The sequence below is a fragment of the Rutilus rutilus genome (genome assembly GCF_951802725.1).
Source record: "Rutilus rutilus genome assembly, chromosome: 20".
Lineage (NCBI taxonomy): Eukaryota > Metazoa > Chordata > Actinopteri > Cypriniformes > Leuciscidae > Rutilus > Rutilus rutilus.
Window position 1 is genome coordinate 23,090,234 of NC_140225.1, and position 21,122 is coordinate 23,111,355.

The 21,122-nt window shown below is 36.6% G+C and overlaps 1 protein-coding gene across 1 annotated transcript; it reads right to left on the reverse strand.

The window, feature by feature from the left end:
- Positions 1–807: 807 nt before the first annotated feature.
- Positions 808–18,955, reverse strand: sfrp5 (secreted frizzled-related protein 5). Its single transcript, XM_084391558.1, has 3 exons — positions 18,061–18,955; positions 8,024–8,101; positions 808–1,609 (listed from the first exon to the last, which is right to left on the reverse strand). Exons 1-3 carry the CDS (start codon positions 18,584–18,586, stop codon positions 1,281–1,283), a joined length of 933 nt encoding a protein of 310 aa, XP_084247684.1. The 5' UTR covers positions 18,587–18,955; the 3' UTR covers positions 808–1,280.
- Between the last annotated feature and the right edge of the window lie 2,167 nt (positions 18,956–21,122).

Here is a 21,122-nt window from a genome sequence, read left to right on the forward strand (position 1 = left end):
CCCTTCTGTATCCCCTCAAGTTAGAACAGTTTTCTGAACAGTTGTAAAATCAGCAGATTTGAGGAAGAAGTAGTTCTGACCTCAGTAATATTTTATGGAGTTAAAGTAGTGAAATTACAAACAAGAAATACAAATTATGAGACTGCGGATATTATTAACACTAAACCGTCCTTCTCCCATTTTTACCTAAACATTTTGGATAGGCTGTGCCTCCCCTGACGAGCCGCCACAGGACAGAACCAAAATGTAATATGTTTTCTGAAAAAAAAAAAAAATCCTATTGCGTTCCACAGAAGAAAGAAATTCATAGAGGTTTAAAATGAGAAGAACGTTTTTTTTGGCTGAACTATTGTTAATTCCTGAAGATAAATAACACACTGATGAAATTCTTGTGATGTGATCAACAATATTACATTATCATGACAGATTATACAGAACTAGCACAGTTAGATTTTAACTTTTATTACAGTGAGATGTAAAGTCGGAAGGCTCTTTCCATACTATGTCTGCATATTTGTAGCAATATATAATACTTTTAGTAAAAAATAATGTTGCATACTGTATAGAAAGCATGAAAAACACCTCACCAACCAAAATTACTGAACGATTCCAGAGTCTGTCATAAGCTTAGCTGAAATGATGTGCGCTCTTAGAGCAGAGAAATGGTCCAGGCTGCGGTTGACGTATCTGGGCCGCCATCCTGACCAACACTTTTCAATCCATCAGTTTTCTTACCTCCCAAGTTTCAAGCCCTAACTGGAGTCGTGTCACATTCTGGTGCTAATGATCACGATTGTATCTTCGTAGTACATAATAAAACCTTTTTATTCCTTATCTACAAAATGAAAGATACAAATAAAAACCAGTTGGCACTATGCTTGTTCTGTTTCGTTTGCTTGTGGAATCTCGCCGTTGAAATCAAATATGAGTGCACTTTTTAAAGCTCTTGTTCACAATTCTCTTTTTCTCACATTGATTGAAAGGGTTGTCAGTGTCTTTCCGAAAAGTCTCATAGCTTCTGCTCTGAATGAGGGAACCAGGAAAATTTCACTAAAATATGCATGAGCGTCGTAAGTGTGCTGATTGCTTCATAAACAATACATTTTATGTAGATACAGTCGCCAACAAAATGTAGCTGTACTTGATGATGAATTAAGTCCTAAGCAGTTTCCAAAAGCCATTTCTTGAGTAATAAAATACATCTGTACTAACGGTTGGAATTAGGCATGGATACGGTCTTTGAAAGAGTTATTGGAAGACGCAGACAGAAGAGTCATTGATCACTGGAAGACAGTGTGATAGGTGGGACACTGATGAGATTTCATGTATTTAATGGCAAACTTGAGTTCCTTGCTCTTTTTGTCCCACTTGTGGATGGACATGAGCAGTAACTGTTGGTCCACTTTGCGGCCCATGATGAGGAAGTTGCTCCCGAGATTGTCCAGTTGTGAGCAGGGACAGTTTGCTCCATTCTTGATGTATAGTGTGAGCTTCTTTAGGTCTTTCTTCCTCAGTATTCCCATCTTCAGAACCTTCTTCTTCTTCTGTGCTGCAATAAGCTTGCGGTCACCTTTTTCCTTTTTCACCTCTTTAATCTTCATCTTGATTGCTGTAGATAAAATATAGAAAGAAAGAAACTTAGAGCAGGAATTCCCAAAATAAATTTGTTCAGCCACAATTTGACGTAAAATACTTACTTGAAATACCCCTTGAGATTTTTAGTTCACGTTTCAATAGTTCATATAACTCAACACATCCACTTGTTTATTTTTTTTTATATATATGTTTTTATAATTTTTTATTAATTATTAGCTTTTCATCAACTCACAAACCCCCTGCAATACCTTCGTGAACTCCCAGAGGTTTGCGAAACACGAAATGTTCACCCAAAATGTAATTCATATTTATTAGTGTCAGATCATTTTAAGTTAAAAAATTTAATTAAATTGCAGAACAACTAACAGTATACGGGTTTGGAAAGACATGAGGGTTAGTAAATAATGACAGAATTTTCATTTACGAGCGAACTATCTCTTTAAAAACACCAAGGAAATACCAGAAAGACCCTTTGGAAAAAAGGTCTGGGTACTACGTGTTGTCATTTAACTTTATCCATTGGAAAAAATGGGAAATCTTCTCATGGGACCCTTGGTCACACTCCGGTTCTCCCATATATTTTTGCTGTCTCAAGCAACAAGACCTTTCACAACGAGCACACAGGAAGAACCAAGGCTATCCAGAGCACTGGAATAGTTTACACCTCCCCGGAGGAGCATCATTTAAACATGGACGGCACTAATTGCTCTCACCCGGGAGAGGACGGAGAGTGGAACGGAAAGTTTTAAAGACAGATGTGAAAAGTGAACTCACCTTCGGTAGCCTGTCCACATAAGCCACTAAACCATCCTCTTTTGAACGTTTTTTGAAATTTTCATATTAAATCTATTTTTAAGAATTGTTTTTTGTTTTGTTTTTGTGGAGAATTTCAACAAGTTTCAACAAGTTTATCCTGAGACCTCATTTCAGATGAATGCATGAACCAAAAAACTACACGAAAGCATAAAAGGGGTCAAAATGACTCATAATTCATGTTTTTCTTAAATGTATTATTATTATTATTATTATTTTCATCCTATGACCACAAAATATGAAATTTATATATTTTTTTTTTTAAGAATTCATGGAATATCAAATAAATACATTTTTTTATTGATAAAATATATATATTTTAAAATAACAGAATGCAGGGTCAATTTGACCTCCGCATACTCTTTGCCACTCTTTTATGGTTGTCTTTTTTCTTGTGGGTTTTTATATTTTTATATATATAATTTTATATTTATATAAATTGTTAAATTCTTTAAAAATGTCATGTCTTTTTTTTTGTTACTTATTGTATTAAGGCTGTCAACTGATTAAAAGAGTAATCAAATTATTAGATAAACAGGATACTCAAATTAATTAAATTATTCATAATTTCTCTCATATATAAACATTATGCATGCTTAACACCCAAAGAAATTAAGTTTTCTCAATTTAAATTATCACGTTTTTCCACGATAATTTAATATATATATATATATATATATATACTGTATATATATATATATATAATAGCCATTACATAATTGTGTTTTTCTGGTTGTGCATGACTAAATTTCACCACTGACACAATTTTCTTCCTGAATCTGCACTGCTCTTGTACAGAAATTTCAGCTTCAATTTATGTTTGGATCAGGTCTGTTTTTTTGTTTTTTTTTTGAAACCATAAGGAAGCAAGCCTGCTTCAATATTGCTCCACATTCCCAGGTTCTCTTGTTTCTAAATTACATTTGAAAACATGAAAGTAGCGAGTAAAATCTGTAAAGGATGCTATGAAACAGAACTTATCCAAACGTGCTGAGAGCACATTCATCAATGACAACATTTGTCCTGCATCTTCAGTGTGAGCTAGGCTCCTTGTCTACTATCATAAACATTTATGCATCTCTGGAAGGGCAGGAATGTATGTTTAAATGGTTTCACTGATAACCGTTTCAGTTCACTTCCTTGGGGATATTTGGTGTTGGCATAAATATTAATTGAGATCCTATAAGATTTCTTATGGAAGAATCAAATATCAGAAAAATCGAATTAAAAAGAGTGTGTATGATTAATGTGTAATCCCACAGTCACTGAAAAATGAATAGGCCTACTCAATCTGAGAGAATGAGGGAGGGAAAGATCGGAAGAAAATGTGAGTATGCCACAATTATAAGAAGGTTTTAATTTAATGAATGTGGTAGCTAGGCCAATGCAATATGGTTGCAGACTTGTGTGTTTAGGATAGTTGATAGGGCATTGCTTGGTGGTTGCTCAATGGTCCAAGTCAGAAGTGCCAAGTCTATAAATGTGATGCGATCTGGGAAAACCCATCACATGGTGAAATTTTACCTATTACATGTTTTATCTATGTATTTGATACCATATTAAAGCTGGTTTCAAGCCCTTTCCAAATCTGTTTTTATTTCTTTCATCGTTTGTGGGTAACAAAAGTTATGGTTATCTGATGTCGGCTGATCGCTATGATTTTCAGGAACGGAATTTTGAGAAAAACAGGTTTAATTAACTGTCACTTCCTGCTAGTGGGACGATTGGCGCTCTTTTTTTATTGTCTTTTTTTCATATCACATATTTGAGTAATCATAGATTAAGTATCATTCGAAAGCTTACTAACTCAAAATTCATCATGTGAAAACCGTTTTGAAATTGGACGATTGAGATAAGAAGACATGCGCATAATACGATAAGAAGACATGCGCATAAACTATGATGGCAACACATTTAAAAAAAATGCGTGCCATTGTAGTTTACACAGGACTGGCAGGAAATGCGCATTGATATACCTTTATTCTAGAGGTTATGTGGTTTATTTAGATAGGTGAACTGTCTTTGTAGTGTTAAAAGAAGGAGAGCTGTGGGCGTTTTATTAATTTTTTTACGTTTTTTTAAACAGTCTTTTAAACTTGCCACAATAAATCACTATTTTTCTGCACTAAACTAGTGAAATTTGCCAAGATATATTCAGAGATGATAGACAAGATGTTATAGAATATTAATTTAATGAAAACCCAATTTTGACAAAAAAAAATAAAAATTTGAGCTGAATTGACCTGAAAATGTACCAGCGTGACATCTGGCAGGTTTTCCCAGATCGCATCACAAATAATTTCTAAATTATGGTGTGGGTACCTCGTTTAAGTCCATGCGAAGTCTTGTTGCTTAAATATAGTGTTACTGTGTCACGACACAATTTTGAAGGCTCTCAGAGCCACAGTGTTTATTTACGCTTTTTGGGGAAATCAGCTTTCGAATGACATTGTCTCTCTTTACATATCAGATAGACTTAAGATATTTTGCAAAACTACAAAACCATACAGCTAACATACCTAACTAGATCAGCAACACATGGGGTTTTTCTCTCTGATTCAGGTGATCGCTCATGGCCCATAATGCTTGTGAGGAGTGAGCACGCCTGGGCAATATCGTGGTGACAAGCCAAAACCACAAGAGCTACTTTAAATTGCTGGCAGTAGGTCTGACAGCAGATGAAGTAAGGCAATGAGGAAAAGTGTCGCCCCGAGTATTTGCAGCCTTCTTTCAGTAATTCTGAAACCCAAACTTATATGTCCATAAGGCTTTGGGAGTTTTTATCAATTGAGCATGTTGTGTTGAAAATATTCTCTCATCAAAAACAACAATGAACATTGTGATTTTACAATAATTTCTATTCTATTTTATAATTGAACTGCCTCAACTTTTTAGCCTATAGCCAGTGAAAACTATTAATATGGCAAACCAACATACACACTGAAGTAATTCTGGAATACACTGTTTATATAATTAGCCAATCCATGGTAATGCTGTGATTATTGTTGGATTATGTTCAACTCAAAACTTCAAACTGCAGAGCTACGATGAATCTTAAAAGAAAAGAGTCTCTATTGCTGAACTTTACTCTAATCTGCCTTTCTTATATAATGGTAATTAAAGATCATTCAGGCTGCTCAAAATCACAATTAGAAGGAGGAAAAAAGTGAGTCTCAACCCATGAGGTCAATTTTCTTTTTCTTCTTTTTTTTTTTTGTCTTTGTCTTTAATCCTGTAAAATGAAAATAGTTTTGCCAACATGCTGAAAATTGGAAAGAAAAATAATAATAATAGGCTGCTAATAAAATGGTGTATTGTGTATTTGGTCTTTTTTTTTTTTCTTCCAATGATGATTGCCTGAACTGGCCAACAAATTACTTTGAACTGGCCTTCAAGAGACAGTTCACCCCCAGATGTAAAATTCTCTTAAAATTTTGTTCTTAACCTGACCTGTATGACTTTCTTTCTTTTTCAGAACCCAGATTATGATGTTCGGAGAATGTTGGGGTCCAAAAAACAAACATTGGATTTGGACCACAATGGACACACACATTTTATTTTAAATATATATTTTTTGTTTTCCAGAGAAGAAATAAAAATCATTCAATATTTCCATCCACCTATTTTTATGAGCATAAATGGGATGTTGCATAAAAAAATGCAATCCATTGATCAGTCCGCTCCATTGAGGCAAATACATTTTTTTCAATCCGATAAGAAGACATGCGCATAAACTATGATGGCAACACATTTACCGAATAAATCCCTCAATGCGCAACAAAAAACTCACATGACTTTGCAGCGGATCAGTTTCATCGCACAGCAGCTTAAATGTTGGTTTGATCGTTCTGAAATGCCTGAGCCAATGTCTGTCATAAAACGTATTTGCTTTAATTCCCTCCCAGAAGAGGTTCATATGATTGTGTTCCCAAAAGGTTCTTAAAAAAGGAGAATGACAAATCAGATATAAACAAAACTAAGCCATTTAAAATCCCCAAACCAAACTTAAAAACAATGGATTTCCTTAGCGCTACATAAAATATTAAAATTAACTGTATTCAGAGCCAGTGAATAGACTCTAATGGAGAGGTTTCTCGGCAGCGGTCTGCACATGCACATGCACAAACCTTAAATCATTTGATATGTGTGCTGCTGTCCAGTATGTGTTGAATACACTGATTACTGTTAGATTGTGGAAACTGGCCGTAACATCCAACTAAGATTAACAGAGCGCACTATTAAACTTACTATCACAATAAACTGTACAGCACTAGTTAACAAACAACAAGTCATGTGATCAGGTACCAGTAAAATGGAGATCAGGGGAAGAAATGAATCAAGCGGTAATATCCTGTCATGCATTATGCTTTCAGTATGTGGAGAACTAGAAAAAAAAACACACATTATAACTCTCTTTGTGATGTCTGCACTTCATATTCTGACTTTAATGTGTAAAATCTAGAACATACACTCAGGCTACTACTAACAATATTTTCTAGTGTCATCTGTCAAAGTTATCAAGGAAAATACATGCAAATCCAAGAGAAACAGGCCTCATAGCCAAAGATAAGTCAGGCGTATGTGTGACTCTACTGTGCTATAATCCTCAGTCCTCTATAGGGAAGGCTTTTCAAATGACTTTTAACCTTGAAACTCTTTTATTCAATGCCAGAGACTCATTCTAGAGATTCACATTTGACAGATCAATGGACCTCAGAATACATCACTTTCATACGAACCATTAAAAATCTCAAACTATTAGAACAGGAATCCTCCAGCACCATTTAAATCTGGATTTCAGTTCCATATGAACTCATGTATGTGACCCATGCATTGAAAACAGGTCACTTTGCTGCATGTTTGTGGTGTTTTGCTAATTTATTTGGAATTTGATATCTTTCCAACTGCATTCAACTTCTCTCATTTGAAAATATGTTGTAATACATTTGTCAAATTTGCATTTTATCTTTCCTTCTGTAATTTTATGATAAAGCACGATGGGATGTTAAAGCACACAAGTAAAGTCAACTCTTTGTATGATGGAAGCATGAAATGTTGTATTGTTGTGGATATACTGCTGCCTGTTGGGAACTAATAAATTATGAAATTAATGACAAATATTAACATTGAATTATTGAAAAATGTACATCCTTAGTTTCATTTAATAAGTTTCCTGAGCCAGTTTATTTCATGTCTACGGTATTTAGTATCGATACTGAGTTACCTGAGGCTGGTTTTGTACAACCTTAGTCTAACTAGATCTGGGCATCACCCAGTAAAAACATAAAAACACAAAACATGCTATATATATATATGCCCATATCTACACACACAAACACATCAATATGTAAATGCATTGAGTTGCTATATACATATTTGCACAGTATATTTAATGCGATGCATAGCAGAGCAACCTCGTATTGTATCTGCTTTTTCTCATGATGTCACATTTATGTTCACCCTAAATATTACAGTGGCCGCTTTCCCATACAAGCAAACCGCAGGCTTTCTCATCATTTTTTTCATTACAATTTTTGACCATTATGAAGAGATCACAACTCTAGAGTTATTTAAGTTGTCAAATTTGATGTCTTAATAAAAGTTAATATCTTACCAAAATCACTGGCGCAGTAGTGCTCCATTATGGTGTCTGCTTTCAATTCGTTGTCACAGGGTGGACACACTTTTGAAACTACAGGGTAAAGGAAGGAAAGATGGTTAAAAATTAGTGTCTCATAAAGAACCATTAAACATAAAATGTAGCCATTAACAATAAGTACACCATTTTTGGTATTTAAAGCAGACTAATACATTTTTAGGGGGTTTTATTCTAGTCAGAAATATAATGTACCTGTATTATGATTAAATGAACCTGACTCCATGTATTTTTGTCAGCCATTGGTCTAACTAACAGATAGCCCCGCCCCCAAATTTGGTCATTGGTTGAGTCAGTGCTGCTGTGTCATATTGGCTGAGATTTTATTGGTGTTCATTGATGAGATAAACTGTTATCTGAGGTCAGTAGCAATGATACAGTAAGTTCAGTGAAAGATTCAGTGCAGTCAGTCAATCACAGGAGACTCAAACGAACAAATAAAGGCTGCGAATGTTTCACAATTATTGGTTTGACAAAATGAAACTCTCATGTGATTGTTTTTGCCAACAGCTCTAATATGGTGTTTGGTTTAGAGCAGCGAGTATAACTCTGTTTCACTGCAATGCTGGACTCATGTAGGGGCAGCAAGCCAGTGCTAATGGACCTTAATCCACAGTGTTTGAAGCCATGAGAGGGAGAGGTTTGGCAGCTGCTGGTTTTATTTCCTCACAGAGGAAAGGGAAACAAGATTAAAACTTTCAGTGGTTCATCACTGTGAAATCACATCCCTTCAGGTAGTGTGTGTACAGTGTGTCCTGCATATACCTGGACTGTAGTCTAAGGGGAAAATATTTTTGACCTCTCCACAACAGGATTTGAATGTCAACCAGAATATTTTACACTCGTTGCAAACGTACGAAGACAAATGCAGGGGTGAGCTTTTAATAGGACACTGTGAAAACATTCTTCTCAGCAGTTTGACAGTGAAAATATTCACTGGAACATGCAAACAGCTTTACATGACCTTCTTGGAGCTGATAGTTATTTGCTTTTCTTATTTTTTAACTGTAGATATACAGATGTTTATCATGCCACCTACTGGGGTACTGGGTTTCTGTTAGTAGGCTTAAATTACTGTATAACACACATACTGTACACATGCTCATATGGGAAAATTAATGTAGTTTTAAACTTAGTTAAAGGGGATTTTTTTTTTCCATTTTTATAAGATGTAATATAAATCTCAGGTGTCCCCAGAATGTGTCTGTAAAGTTTTAGCTCAAAATAGCCCACAGATCATTATAGCATGTAGAAAATGGTAAGGCAAATATATGCTGTTTTCGTGCATGTATCTTTAAATGCAAATGAGTTGCTGACACATTTTAAGGTCATCAGAATTATAAATCCGGCAAAGTTTTTTTTTTTTATGTATGTACATTTGTAACTATTATAATGCCTTTGCATTAAATTACAAATTAGGTAACATTTGTTTTAAATACGTAAAATTTGTAAAAACCGATGTTATCCGACTAAAACATGTTTTTTTCCTCTCGCGATAAGTCATTCCGAAAATCATGCCAGCGGATGTTGGGTAGGTTTACCTATATCACATTCACCGCACTCAGGCTACGTTTACACGGAAACGATCTGAAGAGAAAACGCAAAAGTGATAACTTTTTATTCTGCGTTTAGACGAGCGTTATGGGGGGAAATCTGCGTGCATATGGTGACGCAAAAGTGTGTGAAATTCAATGTAGTATGCACTCCAGGCGGCTAGGTGGCAATGTGAAGCACTGATCGGTGCCTTCACTGTCTAGCAGACTTTTGCGTTTTTACCGTTTAGACGGAAACGCGACGGTGGAGCGTTTTTAAGATTTCCACTCTGGAGGGTGGTTTCACTTTTTTGCGTTTTTAAGCCCCAAAAACGGCGTCGCCGTCTAAACGAAAGGCACATCTGATCAAATATTTTTACGTTTTCACCCGCGAGCGTTCTCATGAAAATGTTACGTCTCTATTGCACGTAAAAACTAATTTTGCCGTATAAATTGCATGATAAACACAATGCGTGACCGGGTTGCCGCACTAGCTATTATTTTTAATCGAAGGAGACGGAAGCGTGTTATCCAAAGATTAATGGCTAGGAAAGCCCCTTATACTTGGGAGCAGTCACGTACTATGAGGTGTTTCTCCCTCCTATCTGCTTCGAGGTCTTGATAAATTGTGGTATTTCTTTGTTGTTTAGAATCCAGTATTCCCGTTATTCTTTTCTTTTATGAGTTTAATTAAGAGCTGTCTCGTCTTCTGTCCAAACATACAGCGCCATCTTTAAAGAATGATCGACTTTTACGTATGCCAGGTGACCTGAAAATAAAAAATAAAAAATAAAAAATAAAGTTTCCAGTGCAGTTTTGCAAAATATTCCTTTTTCAAATTGCCTGAAAAACCACCTTGTGCGAGCTTAATTAATATACTTTTTTTATATATTTTTTTCAATATATGGGAGGGAAATTGACATATTGGCATATGGGCATATTTTCAATTCGCAATTTGAAACGCAGCTAATCTCTCTCTCTTTTTTTTTCTGTTTTGAAAGTTGTGAAAACACTATTGTGGAGTTTTTCTTTTGCTATTTGAGCAAATGGGAACACGAAAAATGTATTTAATGTAGTCTCTCATTCACCACTATAGAAGTTTACCCAACTATAATGACTTCAGCTTCTGAGAAACCCGGAAAAGTGAAAAGGGTTAATTGTATCCAGCTGCATCTCCGCAGTACCACATGTTTCAGGACACACAAGCCAGGCCACACGTCTCAGGCCGGAAGTGAAGGCGAACCATATATGGTTTATTAGTCTTATTAGAGTCTTATACATGTCTCATTAGAGTTTTTTTTTTTTTTTTTTTTGTGTGTGTGTGGGTAATTTTCTTCAGTTTGAAGTAATACGAGCTATTTTTGCATGGATTTGATAGGATTGATACACAATATTTAATAACAATACCTCTAATTACTAAAAATACATGATTTGATTATTTATCGAACATTCATTTCTAGGGTTAAGATTTTGATGAAAGGATCTCAAGCTGAGTAGTTGAACACATTGCTGTAGCTACACCCATTAATAGACAAGGTACTTCCTTTAAAATAAAGTAATAAGAATGTCATGTCCGCATCACTTTTACATTTCAAACCCATCAATTCTTGCCATCTACAAAAATCCAAGCCAATGTTTATTCTCGTTTTATTACGAGCTCTGTCGTGTTCTCTTTTTGCTGGCAGAGTGTCATCTGTTCTGCATTTTTTTTTTTTTTTACAGGTAATTCCCTGGAGATTGGAGATTTATAGCAGCTCCATGTCAACCTTTCTCGCTCGTTGTAACAACTAACCTCTGCCACTACCACACCATACACGCGTCAAAGTAGCCGGAGCAACTTTTCTCTATTTACAGATATGACGACACACACATGGTTGAGTGATGCAAGTGCGCAGTTTCCCGCGAAAACCATCCCGACAGGTCTTAAACATAAACACTTATAATAGGCTTACCGTAGTGAACCAGGATAAGACGAACACGGTTTGGAAGAAGGATTGCTCTTGTATTGACTCATTATTTAAATCAGAATTTTGCTTTGGTTGTAAGTGTTTTAAAGGATGTTATTTTTTTTATAAAAGTCTTTTATTCAGCAACTATGTATTAAATTGATCAGAAATTACAGTAAAGAAATTTACATTATTTAAAAAAAAAATCTATTTCAAATAAATGCTATTCTTTTCAACTTTATAGTCATAAAAGAATGCTGAAAATGTATCACGAAATTAGCATATTAGAAAGATTTTTGAAGGATCATTTGACATTGATGACTTGAGTAATTTGCAGTTAATAATATTTTACAATATTACTGTTTTAAAAAATGCAGCCTTGGTGAACACGAACGACTTCTTTCAGAATTATTAAAACATCTTAGACCCCAAAAGACCCCAAACGTTTGAGCAGGAGAGTATATAATGATTTTTGTAAAGGTTTTACATTTTTGAAGAAAATTTTACCCCATCTCTTCTTTGATGTCTGATAATGGTTCTTTTGACATTCCGGTATAAGTGTCAAGTATTGTCCAGTTCCAAACTTCTGGGCTTCTATCACATCATCAGTCTGCTTAACCGAGGAAGAATGCTGGATGTGGCATTTGAAAATTTGGAAAAGTCATTCATTTGTACAGCTAAAAATATAGAAAGCTCTGTTTGATCTCTGTGGGGTGGGTCTGATGGAACAAACCATGACCAGATTGGCTAAAGCTTGAAGTTCTCCACTGAAATCAACCACACAATGAAGTTTGTTATATCTGATCTCTGAGGTGACGAATATGATTTTGTCATTTATTCAGCACAGGTTCTCTCTTGAGCTCACAAAACAAAAGCATCTGTTAACAAGAGCTTACATGGCCCGTCTCCAGACTCCCCCTTCCAGGTTAAAAACCAAGGGTCAGAGTTTATCACCCCAGCCTCAAGCACAGACATAGTGGTAGATAATGAGGGGAGGGGTCAAAGTTCACCAGGCTTCAGTGCACAGGTCGTGGGGAGTTGAACCCCTCTGTACATTTTAACCGTCATTTGGTCCCTGAGTAGAAATTCCCATACATTCAGCATTCAGCGGGACGGAGACGTGACGTGGACGGCGACTTGAACACACTGAGCGTGCTGTTGAGGAAACTTTTGTTTCGTACTCGCAGGCCGTCGTGAGCTGCATTCTTGAAGCTGAAATGTCTTATTTGCACAGCAGAGCGATTTATTCTGTTTTGCAGGGTGGCTCGCTGGCAGGATGCCTGGTAGAAACTGAGCCAAAGCATGTGTCAGGAGACTGAGCGAGGGTAATTCTGCAAACCGAGTTTCTGCAAGAAGCGCCAATTCAGAGATTGAGTGATATCAGAGCAATACTTTTTTGTAATGTATTCCCTTAAATTTCCTGTTGGATACTCAGTCCCTCCAGGAGTGCAAGATTTTTTTGTGTGATTTTTGCGATCAAAATGACTGATTTTGTGGTGGTGATTTCCAGAAATTTGTGAAAAAATGTGCGATATTATAATTAGGACATCACATTTACCATAATAGTATTATGTCAGATGCACAATAGTCATACATGACACAAATCACAAACAAAATGCATAAAGCTTTTTTATTTTGGTCTAATCAAATTCTCATCAAATTGACAAATTGACAAAAAACAACCTATGGGCAATTTTTCTACCTGACCTATGTAAATATTAACAGCAGGTGTAGTAATTTATACTGTAGAACTGTGTGTAAATCCTGAGTTGAGGGGTCCAGAGCTGCAGAAGGCAACCACTTAACGTTACTTATAGTGCGGCGTTTTGCATGGCGTCCCCACTGCGTATAGCAACACAATACGAAGTGACTGTTCGAAAGGGAACTTCTCGGTTACTATCGTAACCTCAGTTCCCTGAGAGTAGGGAACGAGTATTGCGTAGCCGGCCGCACTATAGTAACCTGGCAAGTTGTCGCTTCAGTCGTTTAAACCTGCTAAAATGGCGTTTTTCGGGGACTAAGACAGTAAAATAATAATATAGGCTAAGGTCGCGCCCCCTTGGCGGGCTCTGACGTGTGCGCCAATGAGCTAGCATCACGCCATTACACGTCAGAGCCCGCCAAGGGGGCAGTTGCCACAGCACAGCCAATGAGTGAGCCAGACACTCACTGCTAGCTGTGCAGCTGCAAAATGAGTTTTACATTATAGGCTTCAGTAAATCGAGGAAAGAGAGTTTCCCCTTTTCCTGCAACATATCCACGTAAAAATGCATTGAAACTTTAATTAAACTAGAGAAAGATATTTCAATTGGGTGATTATAATTTAATGTTTTGTGAGGTCTTTTTCATTTTTGTGATTATTTTGCGGTTAAATTAGGAATTATGCAGGATCGCAAAAAAATGCGACATTTTGTTGATTTTGCGTTGTATTCAGCGATCGCGGAATCGCGAAAAACTGCAGGGACTGGATACTCTCTTGTGTTCGTTGAAACGTGTAAGGACTCAACAGAACTGCTTCTGAAAGAAATATTTTTAATAAGCAAGAGAGCTTTAGTTCTAAAGCAGTTTCTGCATTGTAAATCTTTTTGTCAGGTAACCTAAAAATGTGGTTCATTTGGTAACATCAGTTGTTTTTTATTCAAGTGTACCGACCAAATAATGATGACTTAAAAGTTATGTAACTTACTGTACTCAGGTTGATATTATTTTTTGGGTAAAACTTGAATAAAGCCAGTTAAGTTATTGGTTGTAGGGTCAAATTGTCTGTCTGTCTGTCTCAGTTCTTTTTTGATTTAGACAAAAAAAAAAAAAAAAAAAAAAAATTCTAGTGGCCACACAAGGAAGTTGTCACAAAGGCTGTATCTCAAACCACACATTCATGCAAGAGTCAATGATTTAATGAAAGTATATTTTGTATATAAGCCTGAACTGTGTTTTCACAACAAAGGTATTTTTCATAAATGATTACCTAAAGTGATTATTTTTACTACATTTTACATTTTTCACACCACACTATGCTGTTTACCTATAATGGGTGACTGTCAGGTTTTGTTGTGACTACACACTCCATATAGTGTGACAAAATGCCCAACTATGCTGTCACAAAAATAACATGATGAAAATGTCCAATAGGTTTTTATTTTTATTTTTTATTAATTTTTATTTATTTATTTTATGTATGTCTACCTATGCAGAAATTAATGTTTAAAAATATACCCAGATTGAGAGTTTTTCGTGAATTGAGACAATTAGCACCGGTCAACCCTATTATTCATTTAAAGTACTTGAGTAAAATCTCATATTTAGTAAGACAAGAAAACCGTAAGTGATGCAATCTGTCACTAAGACCTTCCCACAGTTTGTCATCATGGATATAAATGTAGTTTTTTAAGTCCTCACAGTTTCCTCAGAGAGCCTACAGGTATTTCTGAGTCCGAGTGATTTCTGCATCGCTGACTTTCTGTATCACAGTTTATGGGGGAAATGCTCTGTTTAAACTATGCACAGGTCATAATTTTATGGGTCATTTGGACCCATGAAGTTATGAGCAGCAACACTTTGGACATAAAACATTAATCAGGATGAAAAACTGCTGTGATTTATGTCTGTTTAAATTTGCAGTGAGCGGAGACAGAGACAGGTTTACATGTCTCCCCAAGCCGTCCCTGAGGCAGCAGCGCCTCTGGATTCAACAGAACCCTGCAAACAATGGAACACACATTCACTCTAATCTGAGCTGGTAGATTTGTTTTATCTTCTACATTTCTATGTTTAGCCGAATTAATTGTCTCTGTTCGGTTCTTTTAATAAAAGAAGACCTTAAAAAATCTAGAGCAGCAAAACTTATGATTTTCAAACAGGTTTCACAGACACGCCCCCCATCTGCCATTGGTCAGCTAATAAATAGCCCCGCCCCACTGCTGAACCAATGCAGTGGTGATTTCACCATCAACATCCTTGTTGAACCTGGAACAACATTCCAATCAACCAATCAGATTAGAGGGATAGGTTTACAGTTAATGTCAAGTTTAGGCTTACAATAAGATTTAAGGGCTTCTTCTACACAATTTATATTCACCTATCATTTCCCTCTGATTTTAGGGATATTATGGGTAGGGTTAGGTTTAGGGGTAGGGATAGGGTTAGGACTATGTTTTTGACAGGAATGTTGTTCCCGGTTCAACAAATGATGTTGATCCAGGAACATGTCTTATTTGGCAAAATCATGATGACCACATAGTTGTCTCTGCATATTAAACTGGTATGAGAGAAAATGTTTTAACAGTTAAAGTGGTTGAAATTCAGGTTGAAATTCATTTGAACTTTATAATCACAGATTTTAAGCGGTAAATATGTCACAAAACAGGACGTATGCTGGATTTTTCAGAGGAGCCAACAAAAATGGTTCTTGTTTTGGCTATTTCTTCTGTTTGTAGAATGAAGATATTGTTTAAAGAGGCTTTTTGTTGCACTGTCCAGTGTGATTTACTGGAATGTATCTCCAGAAACAGCCCGTCAAACATGTCTGTGGCTCTGACTGTGAACGGGCCCCGTCCCAGGACTTCACCTCAAACCACAGGGGAAAAAACAGCTCTTCATGTCCCTGTGTGCCGGAGCTGACGGCTGCAGGCTGGAGCGACTTGCCGTGTCAAACGAGGGTTTGTGCTGTCATGTTATCTCTAGAGTCCTGTTTCACGTCGATGTGCACGCTCACCAAAACACACATCGCTGTAAACGCTTGCCCGTGAGCTACTTTCCCATCCAGCTGCGATGCAGAGAACTTTTTGCTTAGTTCTGCTAGTTTTCAAACTCTCAGTATCATGTAATTTCAGAGCAGCTATGGCTGTAATTGATATTGTCTCGAAGGTCCCACTCTTACTCTGCTTGCTCTTGAGTTTGCTGCAATTTTAAGGAGCTTATTTTTCTAACAGAAGCCAAGCTACTTAATTCTGAAGTATGAAAACAGTATTGTGGAGTCACATTTTTTCAAAAGCCTCTTTTTTTCCTTCTTTGAGAACATTGTAATCCATCAAATCTTAGCAGTGAAAAGAGAATTTGTGTGCATGTTTACTACTGTAAATGGAGACTATATACTATATAGTTATATGTAAAACTGAATCAAACATAAATGGATTTTTTTTTTTTTTTTTTTTTTTAATGTCACATTTTCTTATAGGGGTAAGATGAGATGTTTGGGTTAGTCTGTAGTCATAATTAGCTTCATATATATATATATATATATATATATATATATATATATATATATATATATATATATATTGAATATAAAAAAAATAAATACAAAAAATTCCATTTATGTTTGATTCAGTTTTACATTTCAGGATGTCCCCAGATGTTCCCAAACATAGATTAAGTAAACATAAGTTTTCTATTCCACCCAACTTTTTTGAATGAAAAATATCATGAGATACCATTTGGTAATAGTCCAAGTGTTATGTTAGTTTTTATTTATATATTATATTTAAATAAAAGGAAAGCTGCATTGTACAGTAAATGTGATTCATTTTGAACACAGCATACAGTAATGCATTCATATTTCTTAATGTTTTGTATAGGGACTTGTGCATCACTTGTTGCCTTTTTGCATTAATCTTTACAAATGGTTGAGAAAATTAATGCATTTTACACACTGACAAAGAATAAGATTTGTTTGAGTTCTTTTTATTATTATTATTGTTATTTTTTTGGCACCACATATTTTTATTAAAAGAAATAATAATCTTTTGATAATCTATTGTCCTGTATATATGGTTTAACACCCTCCTCAAACTGAGCATTAACTACACTCCTGGCTATTTCTCTTCACTTGTCCTTCCTCTTTCTATTACAATAGTCCTTCTCGTTTCAGTCAGACAAAGTAATGTACAACTTTTCCGACTAATTAGTGATCCAAAGGGTTTGGCTGCCTGGCTAATTGGAAACCTAAATGCACGATTAAACAAAGAGAGGCAGGGCGCAGCAGGAACGCTCCTCTCCACATTCCACATGAGATGTTTGCTTTAGATAGTGAAAGGTTTTTGTCCTTCCAAGAGCTTTTCCTAATTTTACTTTCTCTTGAGCTCTAGGCTAAACAAAGCAAGAGAAAATCCACCAATGGGCCTTATTGTATAGATCTATGTAGACTTAGTGATTATAATTTGTGTACTTTTTAAACAAAAAGGGGAGGTTTTAAAATCAGCAAGTACTGATGCGCTGAAAATAGGTTATCAAAATGTTTAAGAAACAATACTTTATTTTTTTATTTTTTTACGTAAAAAGCAGATAGTTCTGTTTAAAAAAAATAAATAAATTCATGCATCTCTTGTGAATTTATTTATTTATTTATTGTGTTGTAAAATTAGATTTTTAGTCTTTTGCCAAAATTTAGTTTACAGGTACAGGATTGTCACATCTGTGTTGCATTCATTTCCTATGTAAATTCATTTTTGATATTCACTGAATGAATCAATAACAGTCATCTTTATATCTAAAACCACAGTGTTCTTGCAGGTCCTACCTGGAGTCTGAGTGGCGTGAGCCGGCGAGAACTGCATGGGAATGCACAGATCGTTGTCGATGGGGAACTTCTCGCACTGTAGCATCTCTGGCCAGGGAAAGCCGTAGGTCTCCATGACCGGGGCGCAGCTGTCCCGCACCGCCTCGCACAGAGACCTGCAGGGGTAGATGGGCCTGTCCAGGCATACTGGAGCAAAAAGGGAGCAGAGGAACACCTGCGTGTCAGCGTGGCATCGCTTTGCCAGTAGTGGCACCCAGCTGCCCGCCTGCTGCTTGACCTCAGGCATGGTCTCGTGGTCCAGTAGGTTTGGCAGACGCATCTTTTTGTAGCCCACGTTGTAGCAGAGCCGCAGGTCGGCTGGGATATCCACACACTGTGGCTGCTTGGCATAGAAGCGGCCGTTGTGGAAATTGTCCGATTGCCAGCTGTAGTAGTCGTACTCCTCTGCCGAAGCAGCTGAGGTGAGCAGAACCAACGCCAGGGTCACAGCCTGGGTCAGAGACACCTGCCTCTTCTGCTCTGCCATCCTCCTAAAGCTCTGCTGTAATTCAGAAGGGGAATGGGGGGAAGCAGATCAAAAAGAAGAATTTTAATCCTTTTTGTTGTGTTTGAGAAGAAAAAAAAAAGACTGGGTTTGTGCTGGGTTTTCCCTCCTTCTTGTTTCTGGTTGCCCTGCAGTTTATTAGAAACTCCTGGTAGCAGGCAGTAGTGGAAGATCTCAGAGCTGAGCTCTTTTCTAGCTTGACTCAAGTGCACCTAGTGTATAAAAAGACAGTGGACTCAGGGCCCTATGAGCTGACAACCCCTGAGTAAGCTTGCCCACCCACCTCCCACTGGTTTCCCCTGTCCACCATAAGCCCCGCCCCCTCCCAGCAACAGCCAACTGTTGCACAGTGGGCGGCACCCCTGTAGCCCACCCCCCTCGCAGACACTTCTACAGGCAGACCACGCGCTGTCCTGCAAGCACAATGCATGTGTGGAGTGTGCTGGGCTCATTCAATTTCTCTTTAGCTCTGAGGACACACAGATTTTCCACACATATCATCAGCCCCGGCCTTTCACATTCTACTTTATTAGGAAATAATCAGAAGGCAGAAAAAAAGATTCATCTACAGGTGGTCAGGGCATTTGGGACGTGCTGTTTGAGATATGCTAATTTTGCCGCTGGATGTGAATAGAAACTAGCTTTCTCTCTGTCTCCTTATATCATTTGCTGTCACACCGTGGGGCCCAAAATTCAACCCATAACAGCCACCCAGCAGCAGGGGGCCGCACTGCTATATTACAGCCGCCCAAATTGAGAAGCCTTCCTGACAGATCTGTTAGCACTATTTATACATACATGTGAGGGCGCATTTTGTTTTGCTTTTCTTTTTGTATGGCAAATGTATTCAAATTATTTATATTATATAAATATTCATATATATATATATACTCTATCTATCTATCTATCTATCTATATCTATATCTATATCTATATCTATATCTATATCTATATATATATATATATGTATTCTTGCCCTGAAAGTACATTTTGTAATATATTTGGGAATTTAAAGGATTAAACTAAATATATTTTCAATTTAGCCAGGTTTCGATGAGTTATCTTTAGTGCAGTGGAGAGAAAAAGGAAACAGACCAAGAATAGTCCATCAGAGAGGCGGTATACAAACGACATAGCAAACGGTGGTTACAGTAAATCTAAAAAGCTAACAGAATGCGGTTAGCAGGCTCTTTGAATGTTTACTTCTTGGAGTTTTACAAGCTGGCAGAGGATTTCACACCATTGCATAAATACTGCAAAAATGACAGAAATCCTTATTTTTGTAGAAAGTCTGTTGAAATTGTATCTTATAGGCCTCCGTTGTTGGTTCTTTACAAAGTTCATACAATTTTTCAGCCAGGCCTGATCTCTGTGGGACTGAACAATAATCTCTCTTTCTCTCTCTCTCTCTTCTGTGTCAAAGACTGAAAGAGGCACAATTTTACGCTCCTAAAAAATCAATAATCTCCACAGCGGATAGAAATGAGATTAAAGTGATGAGGAGGAATGTTATTGGGGCAAATATTCTGATGATATTTTGTCTCCATGAGGCATTTCAGAGAATCAGCACATAAAACTGATACTAAGAGATCCCTAAAAAAGTTGACTTGGAAAGTGCTTTAAGGAATTTTATATATATTTTAGTTTTTCATTTTGGGCATTTTAATGATGTATTTATTTATTTAAATACATGCATTTGAGGCCATTTTTTAGATTTGCATATGCAAGGAATTAGGATTATTTTAATTAATTAGTAGCACTTTAATCAATTGTCATTTTCTTTCTCCATTTTTGGTATGTTGTAAAACGTCAATGAAAGTTTTATGGCCTTGATTTGATTCCAATATAATAATAAATAATGAGGACTAGTGGAATATAGATCCTTACTATCAGATGTAGGTAGTGGTAACTGCTTTGTGAGCAGGTTCTCATTAGATTGACAAGCTTTTCATTTTAGTTCAGTAAAAGACAAACTCCTCCTTCAGGCTTCATCAGCATGCAGGGCTGTGTTAATTGGCTATTCAACTCTACACTTCAACTTTCTCCAGCTTTGTGATTGGCGCAGCATTTAGAGATTAAGTTCAAGCACCGCTGGAAGTGAACTTTCAGCCAAATGCTTAAAGAAAGGATTTGAAGTGACTAATAAAAGGGTTTCAGGGTTCTGGAGAGGTGGCCCACTGCCCAGATATGCTCAGTAAATTCCTGATAAGCCGGGCAAGGAAACCCTGAAGAATAGAGAGAATGCTTTGGTCAAATGAGGGCACGGGATGTTTATTTCTTCATAGTAAATGTTATTTGCAAAGAATATGTAAATGTTAACACAATGCACAATAGAAATATGTGTACAAACAGGGCTGAATTTAGGATGGGACCAATAATATCCATGGAGATTGTTTTTCTGTTTTAGAGGGAAGTTCTTCGCTCTTGGACAGAGTTATAATCTCATTTGGTTTCGATGGGCACGCAGTCCCTGCAGAATGACAGTGATAGCTGAATGTTTGTTCACATCTGCCAATAA